This window comes from Malurus melanocephalus, unplaced genomic scaffold, assembly GCF_030028575.1.
Source record: "Malurus melanocephalus ecotype Western Australia unplaced genomic scaffold, MMel_1.1 scaffold_340, whole genome shotgun sequence".
NCBI lineage: Eukaryota > Metazoa > Chordata > Aves > Passeriformes > Maluridae > Malurus > Malurus melanocephalus.
This window is the reverse complement of record NW_026623572.1, coordinates 166045-183895: the sequence shown is the minus strand read 5'-3', so window position 1 is coordinate 183895 and position 17851 is coordinate 166045. Positions and strand designations below refer to the sequence as shown.

At 51.4% G+C, this 17851-nt stretch overlaps 2 protein-coding genes across 6 annotated transcripts in view; one reads left to right on the top strand and one right to left on the bottom strand.

The window, feature by feature from the left end:
• The window catches only part of HECTD4 (HECT domain E3 ubiquitin protein ligase 4), a 66824-nt gene extending 57114 nt beyond the window's left edge, over window positions 1-9710 (top strand). For all 4 annotated transcript variants that reach the window (XM_057378107.1, XM_057378106.1, XM_057378109.1 and 1 more), the window contains exons 67-76: window positions 508-698; window positions 1186-1332; window positions 2351-2470; window positions 2577-2732; window positions 3468-3571; window positions 4463-4684; window positions 5021-5187; window positions 5535-5730; window positions 6043-6265; window positions 6807-9710. In XM_057378107.1, coding sequence (XP_057234090.1) covers window positions 508-698; window positions 1186-1332; window positions 2351-2470; window positions 2577-2732; window positions 3468-3571; window positions 4463-4684; window positions 5021-5187; window positions 5535-5730; window positions 6043-6265; window positions 6807-6943 — 1663 coding nt within the window. In that variant the 3' untranslated portion in view covers window positions 6944-9710. The remainder of the gene's footprint in view (window positions 1-507; window positions 699-1185; window positions 1333-2350; window positions 2471-2576; window positions 2733-3467; window positions 3572-4462; window positions 4685-5020; window positions 5188-5534; window positions 5731-6042; window positions 6266-6806) is intronic.
• Window positions 9711-9784: 74 nt separating this feature from the next.
• On the bottom strand, window positions 9785-17840 carry TRAFD1 (TRAF-type zinc finger domain containing 1). Of its 2 annotated transcripts, none has more exons than XM_057378113.1 (10): window positions 17335-17840; window positions 15705-15840; window positions 15578-15631; window positions 14290-14521; window positions 13431-13694; window positions 13032-13105; window positions 12644-12847; window positions 11710-11836; window positions 10745-11508; window positions 9785-10633 (listed from the first exon to the last, which is right to left on the bottom strand). In XM_057378113.1, exons 1-9 carry the CDS (start codon window positions 17382-17384, stop codon window positions 11207-11209), a joined length of 1443 nt encoding a protein of 480 aa, XP_057234096.1. In that variant the 5' UTR covers window positions 17385-17840; the 3' UTR covers window positions 9785-10633; window positions 10745-11206. The 2 variants fall into 2 exon arrangements, with proteins under 2 accessions (XP_057234096.1, XP_057234097.1); XM_057378114.1 differs by having other exon boundaries at window positions 13431-13691.
• Window positions 17841-17851: the final 11 nt, after the last annotated feature.

Here is a 17851-nt window from a genome sequence, read left to right as displayed (position 1 = left end):
TCATTGTTTAACTGCAGGGTTATCACTGGGTCAGAAATGCTGTAGAAGAGGGAACTGTTCATTTCTCCTTAATATTGCAGAGGAAGAAAGTCCCTTCAGTGAATTCTCCTTATCTGACTGTGTCAGGCCACAGGCTAATTGCCTCTTCTCATTCTCAGAGTAGATAGGGCACTGAGCAAGCTAAATAGGCCTTGCCTTTGTGCCTAATTATTTAATAACAGTGAGGAGAAGAGGGTGAGAAATCAGAGGAGAAGAGGGTGTGAAATCGGAGGAGAAGAGGGTGAGAAATCAGAGAAGAAGAGGGTGAGAAATCAGCTCTTCACCCAGGAATTCTTGTCATGAAACACTTGTTTTTAAGGAAGAATGGGAGAAGAGCAGGGCACCAGTCTGTACACCAGGTGTAGCTGTACTCCAGGTGTAGCTGTACTTTTACTCCAGGTGTAGCTGTACTCCAGGTSTATCTGYCCAGCACCCTGTGAGTGCCAGCTGTGCCCTGTCCCCTGCCAGGTGCGCCTGCATCGATGCCAGGCACGCTCAGAAGGCGTCGCGCAAGTGGAGCCTGGAGATGGACGTGGCGCTGGTGCAGTACATCAACCGCCTGTGCCGCCACCTCGCCATCACCCCCGCCCGCCTSCACCCCCACGAGGTGTACCTGGACCCGGCTGATGCAGCAGATCCCAGGATTGCCTGTCTCTTGAGTACGTAGGGATGGTTTGTGATGAGGCTTTTCACAGTGAAGCAGCTGGGGGAATGCTGCTGGGATGTTCCTTTGGAGGTTGGAGCTCAGTGGAGTGAGGGGAAGGAGTGCTGGGTCTGGMTCTTCTCTCTCCTTGGGCAAAGTTAGGGATGTGCTGCAGCTGCTGCCTGCTCTACCAGCAAAACTCCTGGCTCTGGCTGGAGCAGGAAATACCTGGTGAGTTCAGCTTGCTGGGGAAGGAAGGTTGGAATTGCATTCCAGATTTTAGTCACCTAAATCCTGTTCTAAACACTTTGAGGAGGAAATTCAGTGATGGTGGAAGATTCTGGGCTCACACCCAGAGACACAAAATTCAGGGATCAAGACCATTCCTTCATCCTCAGCACAGGGATCAAAGGGGCTGCTTGGGAAGGAGCTCCTGGACCAAAGCTGCTGGGATTAGCAGGAGATGGACCCTTCCTGTCTCTGACTGGGAGTTTCCCCCGCAGATGTCCCCGTGGAGAGCCTGCGGCTGCGCTTTGCCCTGCTGCAGTCCCTGAACACCACGCTGGAGACGTTCTTCCTGCCGCTGGTGGAGCTGCGCCAGACCGAGATGTACGGGAACAGCATCGCTGCCTTACTGCAGGAGGCCAAAGGTCAGCAGGGCAGGGCCACCTGGGCATGGCCACCAACTGGGGCATGGGCACAGCCACCAACCTGGGCACAGCCACCAACCAGGGCACAGCCACCTGGGCACTGATGCAGGGCACTGCTGTGGGGCATTTCTCTCTTGGTTTGCTTTCAAAGGACGGATTATCCTTGGGCACCTCAACCACAGAGGGAGTTGTTCCATCTTCTCTGTGTGTGGGTCTTTGTCCTTTTGGGAGAGCCCATAAATGAAAACTCTTTGTTAGTTAACAAACAGAAGATCAGGATGACTAACCTGGAGTTTGATCCCAGGATTTCGTTTTTGTAGCATTAGCAAGATCAAGAAAATACTTTAAGTTCATCAGAGTAATTTTACAGCCTTCATTAGGCACCAAAAAACCCAAGATTTAGGTCATTGCATTCCCCAGATTTGTTTTCCGAAGAACATACAGAATTCACCAGGGGTGTCAGTGTGAGAAAGGAGGTTTTTGTGTTGGCCCAGCTGGAAAAATGCTCCTAAGCCAGTACGGGGGAGTAAGGAATGTTCAGAGATTTCTCTGCATAGAGATATGAGGTATCAAATATATTTTTGGGGCAGTGTCACAGCCCTATTTTTTATCATAATTTCTTGCCTGTAACTTTACTGTCAAAACATCTCAGATTGCTGAAAACTATTGGGCAAAGTGTTTCTATTTGCAGAGATTGTGGTGGAGTTGCTGGGATCTATTTATAGAAGAATGGAATTGTGTTCATCAGTGTTGTATCCCAGTGCACTTATTCCAGAAAACATGAGGAGCAAAGAGATGGGACTTGGAGAAACCTGGACTGTGRAAGGTGTCCCTGCCCATGGATGAGTGGAATTATGGAAACCACTCCATAATTATATTTWAAAAAAAAAAATTGGATTAGCCATGTCTTGCCTACCTAATGAAGGGGAAATTTTTATTCAACTCTTGTCTGCTGGAGAATTTCAGAAAATTAAATCGTGGGTAGATTAACTCTGCTGAAATGTGTTTGTTTCTTCAGGTTTAATCTTTTATGACACAAAAGTCACTGTCATGAACAGAGTGCTCAATGCCACTGTCCAAAGAACCGCTGACCACGCAGCCCCAGAAATCACCCTGGATCCCCTGGAGATCGTTGGAGGTACGGGAAGCACTGATCCCTTCCAAAACAAGTCAGAGCTGCTTTCCCCCAGCTCAGCTACTGATTGATGGAGCTGGAGRTTCATTTTTCCCTTTGTGTTGAGCAGGGGAGATCCGTTCCTCTGAGAATTCCTACTTCTGCCAGGCTGCCCGGCAGCTGGGCTGCGTCCCCTCGTCCCAGCTCTGCGTYAAACTGGCCAGCGGGGGGGACCCCACCTACGCCTTCAACATCCGCTTCACCGGGGAGGAGGTGCATGGCACCAGTGAGTGGGGACAGGGATCTGTGGGAGCAGGGAGGGGACAGGGTTACAGCCTGGGAAATCGCCCAGGGGCAGCCCAGCTTTTCACCAGGACGTGCCTTGTGTTGACTCCAAGGAGCAGCGTTCCCTTGTGCATGGAGAAGAATGGGGTTCCCCTGGATTTTGGCTCTTTTGGGGTGGTGGTTCCTCAGTGTTTGCACCAGGAGCAGACTGGCTGTAACCACGGGCGGAGGGGATTCAGCTATGCAGAGCTGTTTGTGGGGTATTGAGGCAGATCCCAAAGAGCAGAGGGGTCCCTGCTCTCCAAATCCACGTGGGCTGTGCTGCTTGTGGTTCCTGTTGGAGATCCATGGGGGAACATGGAGYCAGCCCAGAACACCCTTCTCACATCACCAGCTCCTGTTAACAGGAGATTCTGGAGAGTGAGCAGCTGTCAGCTGAGCTGAGGGCCCCACAGAGCCTTCTCCAAAGGGAATTCCTGTCCTCTGGAGGGCTGTGGTGGCACTGACAGTGTCTGGGAGGAGATCARTGTTCTGGCTGTGGCCCAGCACCTGTGCTGATCCCTGGAGCATCCCCTCCATGCTTGTAGGACAGCCCCATCCATCTCCTAATCCAGCACCAAGTCCCAGCTGGCAGAACAAACATTCCTGCTGTTGTCAGAGTGCTGAAAAGCAAAGCAGCACTTAGGAATTCAGCAGGGAACAAAGGAATGTTTTCATTGTTTTCCCTCTTTTCCAGGTGGATCTTTCCGTCACTTCCTTTGGCAAGTGTGCAAAGAGCTCCAGAGCTCCTCCCTCTCCCTGCTCCTGCTGTGCCCCAGCTCTGCTGTCAATAAGAACAAGGTATGAGATTCCAATGCCAAAAATCAGCCATTTTATCTTTTTGAATGGGTTTGAACAGGAATGGGACACATTTGGTCAGAGGCGTAGAGAGAGGCCTCAGGTCCATGAAACCAAGCAGGTCCCACATCCTGAGAGAGCTCAAGTGGGAATTGGTGAATCCCATTTTGCACCTCATGAGTCCAACAGGTATTTRGAGAAGGAGCCAAGGCAGCAAAATGGAGCAGAATTAAAACTCCTGGGCAGAGTTCAGAGGGAGGAGGTTCAGCTGTCTGGTTTTGAGGTTGTCTGGCCCAAACTGGTGATCTTATGAAGTGTGACCTTACTCCAAAAATGTCACCAGGAAGACCAGATACATTCCCAGGAGAATAAGATGCTCCATCTATGTTCTTTAGTGTCTTACTTTGTGCAGTAGRTGTGCTCTGGAAACAGGATAAAGCTGATAATCCAAGGAATTCTCAGTGGCTGAGATATTATTCCTTCTTGGGAATATTCTCAGGCTGGGAAACATCTCATTTCCCTCAGTTTGAGCATAACTCTGGAGGAAACCTGGCTCTGCTAATGCAGGCTCAGAAATATCCCACAGCTGAAAAACCTGGATATCAAACTGATGTAACAACTCCAGAAAACGCTGGGAGTGCTGATCAACAGCTTGGCAAAAGGGGCTCTCAAGGGAGCCAACKTCATGGGGTTGGTTTGATCAAGAAGTGATAAGGGAAGGTGATATCAGTGTGCGAAACGCGGGGAATCCCTGCTGTGCTGGGATCCTTTGATATCTGAGTGAACATCATCCTTCCTGTTCCAGTCAGGAACACTCCCAAGGGCCTCGTGTTAACTCCGGGCCCCTCCTGTGGGCACTGCTGAGCCCTGCCCTGTGTGCCCTGTTTCCCACAGGGGAAGTACATCCTGACTCCCAGCCCCATCACCTACGCCGAGGAGCAGCTSTTCCACTTCTTCGGGCAGCTCCTGGGCATCGCCATCCGAGCYGACGTTCCTCTGCCCCTGGACCTCCTGCCCTCCTTCTGGAAAACCCTGGTGGGGGAGCCCCTGGATCCCGACGTGGATCTGCAGGAAGCCGACATCCTCACCTACAACTACGTCAAGAAATTTGAAAATGTAGGTTCCTTTTCCCTGTTCCCTCCTTTTTCTCAGGATTCCCTCACAGCACACKGCCTTCAGTGGTATCTGACAGGTGCTTTTCACGGGAGCAGGGTTGGGAGGTGTTGTGACTCCTCTTGGATGCAGGATTTTCCATCCTGTTGCCTTGGAGAAGTTTCCCACTCTCCCCTGCTGCTGGGCACGTTGGAATTAAGGCTCTTGAAATGTTTCCTGGAATGTGGAATTGCTAAACCAGACCAGAACCCCCARTGCAGGATTTTGCCTTTGGAGTTGTGGGATCACCTGGGATGAGGCTGTGGTGGTGACCAGGTCCCTGTCGTTGTTCTGTGACAGATAAATGATGAGACAGAGCTGGAAGCTCTGTGTGCYGAAATCGCCTCCCAGCACCTGGTGACAGAGAGCCCCGACTGCCCCAACAAACCCTGCTGCAAATTCACCTACCCGAGCCTCACCGGGGAGGAGGTGGAGCTGTGTCCCAGGGGCAGGCACATCCCTGTGGGGTAAGGAGCAGCCTTCAGGCTGGACGTGGAATCCTTCTGCAAGCAGACCCTCTCCAGAGGCACTTTTGTAACAATCTGTGCAAGCTTTGCTTTGTGAGAAGTTGGCAGAACTTGGGATCACTGGGGCTCTGTACGAGCTGAGGGGGGCTCCTGGTTGTGAAGGATGGGGGGAGAGGAGGAAGCAGAGGACAGYGGAATTAATTGGGAAGCGTTGGAAKGCRAAGTGTGTATTGATCASTCTGGATTATTCCAAAGCAGGATCTCCATGAAACCCTTCCATGTGTAACACGGTGGGCATGAGAGCTCCYAAAGGTGTTCCTTCCTCATCCCAATCTCTGCCCCTGCAGGTGGGAGAACAAGGACGTGTACGCAGCTGCCATCCGGAGCCTGCGSATGCGGGAGCTGCAGACCCCGGAGTGCATGACCGCAGTGAGGGCAGGGCTGGGCTCCATCATCCCCCTGCAGCTCCTGACCACCCTCACCCCCCTGGAGATGGAGCTGAGGACCTGTGGCCTTCCCTACATCAACCTGGAATTCCTCAAGGTGTGAGGAATGGCTACATTGGCCAAACTGCTGTGGGACACAGGGAGGGGGGATCCTCCCATGGGAAGGTGGGAAGGAAGAGTCTCCTGCTTGTGGTGCAGCCAGGACATCCATGGGGAACTCTAGCCTGTGCTTGGACAGCCCTTTGCCCTAGGGAAGTKTATTAGGATATCACTGGATTCAGGAAATAATGGGATGGGGATTGATGAGAGAGGAGTAAGAATTTGAATTTTAAATAAATAAAGTGTAGTGGGGAAGATTCCTGAAGGGCGAATGGAGAGCAGCAGTGGCCATGTGCTCCTGTTCCCTCAGGCACACACCATGTACCAGGTGGGACTGATGGAGACTGACCAGCACATTGAGTTCTTCTGGAGTGCCCTGGAGATGTTCACGCAGGAGGAGCTCTGCAAGTTCATCAAGTTTGCCTGCAACCAGGAGAGGATCCCCTTYACCTGCCCCTGCAAGGACGGCGGCCCCGACACCGCCCACGTCCCCCCCTATCCCATGAAAATCGCACCCCCCGACGGCGCTGCAGGTACGGAGTGGCCGCTTCCCAAGGGACAGGGAGCTGCTGCTGCTGCTCCCAGCACTGTCCCAGCCTTCAGCCCCACTTTAATTTGTATTTAATACACAGGGACAGAGGGGTAGGTGGTTATGGGTGTAAATAAGAAAATAATTGTTTTTTAAACCATGTAAAAATAAAATTTACCATAAAACTTGAGCTGCATCCAGTGRGAGGTTCCCTGTCCATGGCAGGAGGGTGGAACTGGATGAGYTTTAAAGTCCCTTYCAACCCAAACTGTTCTGGGATTCCAGGATAATTAAAACTTTGCTCTGTAGAGATGCAGAGAGACTTGAGTACTTATCTGAAATGCTTTTAAAATTAATAAACATTGGAAAAATATTGGCATAAGCCTGATAGAGAAGCACAGGAACATTAAAGGTTCAAAATACCCAAAGCAGGCAGGGATTGGATTTTGATCTCCTCAGGAAGGGGCGTGGGGAAGAGCAGCTTTGGGACAGCAGGGAGGGAAGCGTTGGGTTGAGCTCTGAACGCTGGTGGTGCCTCTCTGCAGGTTCCCCGGACTCGCGGTACATCCGAGTGGAGACGTGCATGTTCATGATCAAGCTCCCGCAGTACTCCTCGCTGGACATCATGCTGGAAAAGCTCCGCTACGCCATCCACTACCGGGAGGACCCGCTCAGCGGCTGAGCAGGAGCAGGGAACGCCTGGAGGTGACTCCGTGACTCTGCCCAGTGGAACCCCTTCAGTTCCCGTCCAGCGCCTCCCGTGGGACGAGCTGGGGGTTCATTTATTTCCTGACCTTTCGTTCCCATGACAGTAATTCCCGGAAGACTTCCATTTTGTATTCGTAGACTTTGTGGTGGACTGGTTCTTTTGCTGCCTTGTTTGTGGAATCTTTGTAGGATAGTTTAGTAAAGACCGGTTTGTGTATAATTTAATTTGGGAAAAAAACCTTTCCACCTGTACATTTCTAATTTTGTAATCCAGAGCGGTCTGCCCCGTGCGAACACCACCGGCAGGGAGGGCATTCCGAGGCCGGGAGCCCTCGGAGGGGAAGGCTCATGGATCACTCTCCCCTGAGAGGTTTTTGAGTACAAAAATGCTGAGTTTGGGTGTGGGGAGGGAATCGATGCAGGAGCAGAGCACGGGTAGGATTTGTGGCACTTGCTTGAGGTTTAAAGCAGGAACTTTGCTGCCAAACTGCTTTTCCACCTTTCCACCACTTTCCTTGAAGTTTTTTTAAACTCTGACCAAGCACACGGGGGCTGCCACAGGGAACTGGGGGATTCAGCTCAACACTTTTGGGATTTACAATAGAGCAGTGAAAGGGCCGTGATTCCATTGGGTTCCTGCCCTAGATGTTCTTGAATGTCTGCTTTGCTTAGCAACAAAATAATTTATTGTAATTAAAATATGAGCAGAACAAAATGGCTTCTCTCCAAAGGGTGTAAGATACCACAGTCCATCCCAAAAATCCAYGACTTTATCCCATTTTCCAACGAGCTCTGAGAACAACCGAGTGGTGCTCAAACACATGGAACTCATTTTTGTACTCAAAAATCTTCGATCCAAGAGCAAATTATCCTCAAAACCGTGACCCCCGGCAGGAGGACGAAGTCRCCCGTTGGAAGATAAATCTTCTGTTCTGTGTGGAAAGCCGGGAGCCACCTGCGGAGCGGGAACAACGCCCCGTTTCACTGGTGTTCTGTGGAATGTTTTGGGTGTTCARAGCAGCCCCTCCATGGGTGTCTCATCCCTCACCAGGATTTCTGGGACACTSCAGCTCTGCTGATCCCTCGGATCCTGAGTTCTGAGGAAGAGACCATCCTGGAATCTGTGTGTGCCGTGGGCACGGAGGAGGCTCTGGATGAGGTGACTGAACTTCATCTCGGTGTCCCGACCAGCTCCCGGGAATCCCAAGTGTATTTATTGTACATTATTGTGAATAGTGGGAACGCTGAGTGTGTGGGATGCGGGAGAGGCAGTGTGAGTTAGGGATGGGTGTCCTTGTTCTTCCGTGAGCGAGTGGGAATGGCAGTGTGTGCGCAGCAGCCCTTGGTAGTCGTCGGCAGACGGAGTCTCCCAACCCCGTGGTTAGGAAGCTGTTCCCCTCCCATATTGCCCTTTCCAGGGAACAGATCCATGTAGGAAGAATATTTACTCTTGAATTTCGTCCATTTCCTGGTAGAAGCGTTTATGTAGCTCAGAAACCACTCGGAGCAGGCGGGAACACCTGGAGTTTACAAAGACCAAGGGAAAACRAAGCCGAAGGAGCGGCTCGGAGCCGGTTTGTTCCCGTCGGGATGCGCAGGAAACGTGGGGAGCACCGGTTGGGTTCCATGGCAGAGCTGTGGCCTGGGCTGGGCTCTCTCTGGGCTTGTCCTGGGTTCCAATCCCGAAATCCCTGGGGCAGCCGAGGGCTACCCCACAGGGCTCCTCTGTTCCCGAGGCTCCGCTTCCAGCTGTGAGTACGAAACTGCTGCTACTGTGTGTGCTCCTTTGGGAGGCACATCCGAGTGGAGCACACCTGCACCCGGCCCCAGGCGCGTGCTGGAACGTTACTTGATCCGTATTTATTACAGTTAATTATTTATGATTACAAATAACGAACTTCTCGTCGCTGCCGTTTGCACCTGGGGGTGTAAATGAAGCTTCTTCTACAGGACAAATGTCACACCAATAACCAACTTCCATCAAACTTTGGTTTGTTCTGGAGAACAGGATCAGCCCCACAAGAGGAATTGTGGGGTTTTTTTGGCTTTTTTTTTTTTAATTCCATGCTCCTTGGAAGGAAGTGCTGCAGCATCTCAGCTGTGGCTCAAATGGCCTTTTAATTAAAGCTTTTCTAATCATCCTTAATTCCTCGTGCTTTAAATGAACTTGACATTGTCTGTACTAGGCTTGTTTGTCGAAGCAAAGATTGGTTTGTGATGATTATTATTATTTTTTTTAATATATATTCATTCAGAATGTAAAATTATACTAAACAATGGAAAAACTCTGGAGCTGGGTATTAGTTCTAGCTTGGTGTGTGTCCATCTCGGTTCYGTACACGGCATTAACCTGTAAGTGCTCTTGGCCATCGAGTGTACACCTGCATAAAGGAGATTCTTAACATCCCTGGAGGTGTTCGTGTCCTTCTTTGGGGCTGCAAGGAATGGAAGGAATCACTGCTGGAGCTGCCYGAGGCAGAGGAGGTGAAGGGGGAGRAAAGRAGCTGMAGGTTCTGTGTTGAAATCCCACTTTTAGGGGTTGTTTGTGTGCAGTTGGAACAAAATGTAAGGATTTTGTACCAAAGGAAAGCACGGTCACTGCTGAGGTTCTTCCTCTGGGACATTCCTTGTGCCTGAGGCACAGCACAGGCTCTGCCACCTCACTTATTTGTCACACCAATGATTCCTGACCCACTGCACCCCGTTATCCATCCCAAACCTCAGGGACAGCTCCCACAGCCCTTCTCCCTAGGAATGGGAAGAACAGAGGTTTGGTGTCCTTAATTCTTCTTTCCTTGTCTAAATAAACAYATTTGGTGGGAGCATCTGTAAAATGTCTTTATTTTAGGAGGAAGATCCTTCCAGCCATCGTTGGGCTCCGGCTGCTCCRCTGGGATGGAGTTGGCACCTGAGATGAGGCCTCAGTAACCACCCTGCCCCAGGGGTGGCTAATTAGCCCTGCCAGKGCCATCTGCTGCACCTCCCTAATTAGGCTGATGGCCAAGGGTGTTTTCCAGGACCTGCTCCACTTCCCCCAGTCCCAGGGATTCCAGCAGTGCCACGGACCCAGGGCAGGGAATAACGGCAGGAATGGATTTGCTGGCCTTCACAAGGTGGGTTGGAACACATCCTCAGCCAGGGGCTGTGGTCCCATGTCACCTCATGGGATTGATGGCACCGCACAATCATTTGGGACAACATCAGATACATTTTATTCCAAGAAACTTTAAAAGCTTTTTAATTGAAAATGCAGCACTGAGAAGCCTTGGAGCCCCAACCCTCAGTCCTGCTCCCTGTTGGTGTCACCTGCTGTGCCTGAACATTCCAGGGCAGCTGTGGGTGGCACAAATCCCATCCTGGAGCAGCACAAGGAGCCCACATGGACACAGAACTCAGGTGGGGCCCAAGGTGAGACTCAGTTTGGTGCCTTGGGGTGGTGCTCGAGGAAATCAGAGACATAAAAACCTGGAATTTGCTCTCGCAGATCAAAAATAGAGATTTAGAAAACGGTCACTGCCTAAAAATTGAAACTGAAGGTTGGAATTTACTTGCACTCGGACCAACGAGTCCGGCAGAGCCTGGGAACAGGGCCGGGTGCTCCTTGTTCTCCACAGGCACWGGCTCACTCCTCTGGGTGTCCAGCCGCTGGGCTCTGGGCTTTTGCCTTGAGGAGGAAAAAGAATTAAAATACTGTTTTCAAGTATTACTTTGTAAGGGAGGATTGTTAAGCTCCTTGTCCTGCCAAAACCATCAGGAGCTGCCCCTGCAGCCTCACCTTGGAGCTGCGGCGCCGGAGGCCTCCACGCCCGTCCGACAGCCCAAGGCTCCTTCCTCCTGCGGTGCTGGAGCTGTGGGACAGGGACAGATTCAGAGGGGGTGGATAAACACAGGACAACATAGCAGGGACAGAGAGGATCAAGGGAAAGACCCTTGTGCCTCCTCTGCCCCTGACTCAGATGTTTCAGCAGCAGAACCAGCTCCTGTTTGGAGCCCAGGTGAGAGCAGAGCCCTCCATGAACAGGTAATGACGCCTTATCCTGTATTTTACCCCACTGACCAGTTTGTCCATTCTGTTTTGAGGTAAAAATCTAAATTTGTTGYTTGAAACTCAGATAAGCATCAGCCAAATTCAACTGGGGGAATCTGAAAGCCTTTGGAAACCCTTTCAGCCACAGGCACAGCCAAAGGAATCCAGATTTGCCCCATGAGAAGTGGGAAGGACCAGAAGGCAAAGGCATTACCTGGGCTGGGCTGGAGAAGTTCTGGAGGAGCTGGAAGTGAAGGTTTCTGCCTGGAAGTGCTGAGCAGCTCTCACTCGTGGCATTGTCCCAGCTGCAGAGTCACCTCTGTCCCTCGGTGTCCCCTCGCTGCCGTTCCCCTTCCCGGGTTTGCCCCGCGTGGCCGGAGCGTCACCAGCTCTCCCTGGAGGGGACAGCGCTGCATTCCCAGCCTTGGCCACCTCCGTCCTCAGCCCGCTCCGTGGAGCAGGGAACAGCCCCAGCTTCCCAAAGCCTTCYGTGTGCCAGGGAGAAACATCTCCTGCAGGGACAGGACATGGAGATTAAYGGGAACAGCCCCAGTGTCCATCCCAGCTCCACAGCCAGCATCTCTGAGGACACCATCCCAGGGATTTTATCCTCCCTCCCAAAACCCAGACTGAGGGGACAGGACAGAAGATTTTTGGGACAGAAGAGGGTAAAGTGCAAGCACAGAGGAGCTCAGGCTGTGCTCTGCCCACACCTTGGTGCCGGATCCGTCGCCRAGCCGGCTCTGGCGATTCCCGTCTCTGCCCGTGGGGCTGCGGAGCCGGCAGCTCCCGAGCTGGAATGTCACCTGTGGGGCTGGCAGGGCGCAGGTCACAGTGGTGCTGCAGCAGAACACACAGGGCTGGTCAAACAAARCTCACTGCRRTGAAAATTCCTGGGAAAACACTGCRGAGCAGCAGCRCTCRGGGACATTAAGGCCAGGAATTCCAGAATGGTGTGGGYTGSAAGGGATRTTKAARYCCATCCAGTTCCACCTTCCCCTCGACCAGGTTGGTCCAAGTCTGTCCAGCCTGGCAGGGCGATGGAACTGGATGAGCTTTAAGGTCTCTGGRATTCCAGGATGAGCTCTGAAGTTGKATCAGATCTCATTCCCAGGAACAGTGATTTTGCTGTCTCCCAGGAGAGGAGAGGCCCACAACAACCAAGCCAACTGCAGCTTCACTGGTTTGTTGGGACTAAGAAAGTGAAAGGGCCAGGACACAGAAAACGAGCGAGCTCAGCATTCTCCCATCGTGTCTCTAACAGCAGCAAATTCCAGAGAACTCTTCCCTGGGCACACACTCCCAGGGCTGSTCTGTTCTTACTTCCTCTCCCTTTTGTTTTACCCTTTGCTCCTCTCCCCCTGAGCTGACTCATCCAGGGCACAGCTTGGTTTTCTGTGTGACTCAAACATTCTGATTGTGCAACTCCAGGCCCTTTGGTTTCGTTTCCTTACAGGAGCGTTTAAAATAATCCAGCACTTTTCAGGAGGAGCCTCAATGTGGCACAGCCCTTCTCAACGGATCCCAGAGATTTGTGTAGGAAGATCTGACCCAGGGACAGCTCCCTGAATTCCTGAAAGGTGCCGTAAGAGCCCCAGGGACTCAAACAATGGGATGTGACCCAACAGATTCTGTTCTGTTCAGTACCTGGTGATGAAAGAGAATCTCCTCTTCCAGTTGGATGCCACAGAATTCACATGGAATCATGATGTTCCCTTCTGCCTGGACAGCTTGGGGCTGGGATGAAGGGACAGTCCTGTGGCTGTTGGATCCCCCACGGTATTCCCACAGATTTGGAGAAGAACTTCTCTTACTGAACGAGGCAAAGGCACTTGCTGGGTTACACCCTGTCTGTTACACAAACAACACAGAGAAATCACCTTTCCTGATGAGCCAGGTGGGAATTAAAAACCAACTTTTGTTGGCAAAGACCCAAATGCTGGAGTTCTCACAATGTCACCCACACCCTTTTCTGTGACAGCCACAGRAAAGTCTTCACTGCAAACCCCAAGGAAGACACAGGGAAGTCCCAAACCTGGTGAAGGATCAGATCTTCAGCAGGGCACAGCTCCTCACAGAACTCACAGGGCAACATGATCATCTCCTTGTCTGCAAGGGAAGGAAGGGTTATGCCCTCTGCGGAGTCTGCAGGACCCTTTGGTGCCATTTCTCCCCTCAGAAGAACCTCCAGGGTCTCCCCAGATCCTCCTTCCCACCATTTTTACTTCCACAAGAATTTTGTTTCCCACCTGGGCTCCCACCACACACCAAGGTCAGAGCCCCACTACAGCTTTTATTTCTTCTTCACTTGCTCCTTTGCTCAAAARGACTAATTTTGACCTTCTGAAATACCTAGATAATCTTTAACATTCCTAATCCAAATTTTCCCTTTCCTCAGATTTAAGGATAAACCCCACCACAACAGTGTTTATACCTATTTTGCTGTGGTTTGATGTGCTGAAGGACCCTGGAGAGTCACAGGAGAAGATTCTGGACAGGTCTGTTCCACTGAGATGGGCAGATTGTCCAGGCTCTTTGGTGTAGTCRTATTCCCAGAAATCCCTGGGAATCTCAGCTGCAGTATTATGGTGAGGATTATTCTCACTTTGCAGGCTGAGAGCCAACACATAATCCAGGTCAGCGTTCCAGTCTTCAGGCAGTGAGGAATGACGGATTTCAGATCTCTCCAGCTCACCTCCTYCAAAAGAGAAATATTGTAAATTTGGGAGAGTATCAAACCTGCCACCAGCAGCTCCCTTTGGGCATCAGACTCAACCCCAGGGTTTCACATGTGGGCTCTCCTGGAGTTCAGCATCTCAAAGCCAAGGGCTCCTGCACCAAACCCAGGAGGATGGAGAAAAATCATGGAACAAATTCCAGTGAGCAAACAACTGCAGTTACATTTTTAAGCCAGGTACTTTGAGATAAAAAACAGGCAGCAAGGGGCTTTCACCCCAGGCACCCCAGCACTTCTGACTCATACCCCATTCCATGGGCAAACATTCCCACTTGGAGCCTCTGGATCGTTCATTATTCTGTATTTTCACARAAARGAACCACAAAACCTTAYAGARGGACCAGCTACCAAGWGAGCARCCAGTTCTTYCTTCTTGCTCCACTTTATCTCACTYTTGWTTTCTTTGTGCTGCTYCTGCGAACATCCTCATGGTTTCATCCTTAAGGGTTGTGTCCCTAAGGTTCTGTCCCCGCAGTTTGTCCCACAGCTGCTCTAAATCTCCTTTTCCACCCCTCCAGCTCTTCCCAAGCCCAGCCCCGGTAGCGGCTCCTCTCACCTCCACCCTCAGTCCGGAATCCCGGCGCTCTCCTGCTCCCCCTTGCTGCTTTCTCCTCTCTCCCACAGACCCGGGGATGCTCCTTGAGCTCCTTGAGCAGGACGTTGCGGCCGCAGCGCCCGCAGGGCTCGGTCCTGGCCCCGCAGTAGAGCTCGTGCTCCTGGAGCTTGTTGAAGGCCAGCTGGATGTCACAGAACTGGCACAGCACGGGGCGCAGCGGGCACGAGGATTCCTGGGAAAACACAGGAATTGTTCTTCYCTCGTGGAACTCTCAGTTTGCTCAGCAGCGGAGCTGGCTGTGGTCTCCTCAGCCAGACCCAAAGCCTCGCTAAGGAACAGCCTGGAAAAAGCTACGACAAGGGGAACATAAAAACAACGTGCTGGAGCCACAAATTCAGCAGCTGAAGCTCTTCAGACACTCAGGATATGATTTTAAATCTGCAAGCTCTGCACAGAGTTGGGTTTTAGCTCCAGACCCCAAATCCAGTGGCATTCCATAAGTACAGCTAAAATCCACAWTGGTGTTTAAGGAACACACTCACACTGTTCTTTATCCCACACTGAACAAGAGGAAACTTCAGAAGGGGTTACAAATAGATAAAATACATGATATTTATAGATGCTGCACTAATAAATAGCGTGCACTAATAAAACATCATCATTTGTTTTACGAAAAGCATTACACAGAGAGAGGCAGGATTAGCTACTCCCAGGGTTTAGAACTGGACAGATTTCCAAAGAAAATCCTTTTTCCCTCAGCAATCAGCAGGCTGAGGTGGCAGCTCCAGAGCTGTCTGTAAAGGAGCCCACGGGAAGGGAAGGGACTGACATTTATAACAAGATTGTCTGTGACAGAAGCCAACTGGATTCAGAACTCAGAAAATCCCACTCTGTCCTATTTTAGTTTATTTTACAGGCTATTTTTAAAGCCTGTTTGGACAGATTGAGTTATTAAAAGTCAMATAATGGCTCCAGCAGAAACATGAAACAGTAAAGGAATGAAAATAAGCCAAGTCAATCATGTTTTAAATAGCTATTTTTTCAACTAACAAGGACAAAATATCACCAATTATCACAGAGAGCCCTGTGATATAAAGACCTGAGTGGCTCCAGAACCTTAAGGCAGTTTCCAACCCCTTCTCCCAGAGGATGTGAATTTAGGAAGCATCACTCAACACAAGGAACCCCAGGCTGGAATCCAGGTGTTGGTTGACAGAAAGGCTCTGGAATCAATGCTTAGAAACACCAGAGCATCCCCCAAGGGTTCAAAAATATAAAATCCACCAACCTCRTGGTCCTTCAGGAGGCTGTTTTCCATCTTCATCCTACACTTGCAGGTGACCTACAGCAAACAGACCTCATTAGATTAATTACCACAGTTCTGAGCAGTTTCAGAGCAGAAATGTGTTTCTCACCWGCACATGTTCAGACTCAATGTGGTTCTTCATCTCAGACTTTGGGATGGAGTCGCTGCAGTAGGGGCAGATTTCRATATTTCTTCTACAGTGGATTTCATGGATGATGAAATTAACTGCAGGAATATCCTTTTTGCTGTGAGAAAGTAGCTGAGGTTACTGAGCAGAACACAATGACAACACATCCCAAGAAGTTGCTCACAACAAAAAAAAATGCTAAGAAAGATTTCAATTAATTCGTGGTTTAAAGGGAGTACCTAAGGAGAAAGGGCCAGCCAGGTCTCAGGTGGATATGAACGTATTTAACATGCAAAAGTCACATTGCATTAAGATAAAATCCAGGTGGATTAATTTCCTTACGTGAAAGACAAATCCTGCAGCACATGCAAGTTATTTGCATGCTCAAGTTAATAAATTAGTCTGAGGAAGTAAAAGTTTCTTCTTGACAATAACTTGGCTCTGAGAGGTCAAACAGTGCTTTGGAAAGCAGTCAAACAGTGTTTTTTTTTCTACCTGACAAATCCTGTTCCAGGAACTATGGAACCATGCAATGAAGGGACCTTAAAGCTCATAGGGTCACCTTCCAGAGATGGGGCTGCTCAGAGCCCCAGCAGCAACAACACTACTCTGTACCCCAAAATTCCCCAATTCACCTCATTTTACCCCCAAATTGCCCAATTCACCTAATTTCTAAGATGCTCATTTTCTGTCTTGAAACCAAACACAGAAGGGCCAAAAGGAACTGAGGCACCTGAGTTCGGTCCTTATTCCTGCCTCAGGCAGCATCATTTCTACCTGGACCATCCCCCTTCCAAGAAATCCACCTTGAAAACACCTAAATCAATTTTATAACCTTTTGTTTGCTAAAACCACAGTGTTCAGCTTTCTCCCCTGCCAGATCCCGGGCAGCCAAAAGCCTGGCAAAGCAACAAAGTCCAACAGCAGTGACTGAACTGCCCAGACCAAACAAACCAGGCTGGTGTTGCAAGAAACTGTCTGCATTCTGATGTCTCTTGGGGAAAAACAATAGAAAAAAGTTAATTTCTGTAGCTGCTTGTATTCTAGACATAACTTGTGAGGTGACTCCTGATCAGCCACCGGATTCCCAGCGCTGGGGCTCTGCAAAGAGGTGTTAAATCAGAGAAAAAAAACTTCCACAACACCACTGCCTACTGATTCTATTTTTATATTTCTGTTCCTGAGCCACGGAACTGCTGAGGAAAAACTTGAAATCGTGTACTTTGTGCGGATCTCGCTGAAAACCGAGCCTGGATTTCGATGCGAACGCTTTGGTTTCTATTTAGTCCCCTACTAAGTCAGTCAGACGGTAAATCCGACCCCAAAGGTTTATAGAAAGGCCGAACGGTTGTGATCTTCGGTTATTTCACAGCATTTTAAGGAGTTGTACCCCGATGTAACGGTGGAACTGGTTCGGTTCGGCCCTCACGGACCCCGGCCCTCAGAGAGCCCGGCCCTCACGGACCCCGGCCCTCACCGAGCCCCGGTCCCGGTCCAGCCCTCACCGCCCCCCGGTCCCGGTCCAGCCCTCACAAACCCACGGCTCTCACCGACCCCCGGTCCCGGTCCGCCCTCACCGAGCTCGGCCCTCACGCTCCCGGCCCGGCCTTACCAATTGCCGCAGAGCCGGGACTCGGCCGCGGGCACGGCCGCGATGGCCATGGCTCCGAGCGGGCTCGCTTCCCTCACAGCCCCGGGCACCGGAGCCGCCTGCTGCCGCTGCTGCCGCCTTCGCCCGGCGGGGACAGCGCCGGGAGGGAGCGGGGGAAGGGCCGAGGAAAGCGAAACCCCGCGGGGGTCGCTCCGGGGTGCCGGTCCCGGTTTCCCCGGCCTGGCGAGGGTCGGCTGAGGGTGCCGGTCCCGGCTCGCCCGGCCTGGGTCGGTCGCGGGTGCCGGTGTCGGGTGCCGATCTCCGGTGCGCCGGCCTGGGTCGGTTCGGGTCAGGTCGGTGCCGGTCTGTGCTGCCCCGACCCGCGCTGCTGGCGGTGTGGGGTGTCGGTGTTTGGTGTCCCGTGTCGGGGGTGCCGCTGTGGGTTCCGCTGTGGGTGCCGCTATCGCAGTCGCAGCCGCTCCCGGCCCGCTGCCCCCCGGTGCCCGCTGCCGCCCCGCAGCCCCGCCCCGCCGGCCCG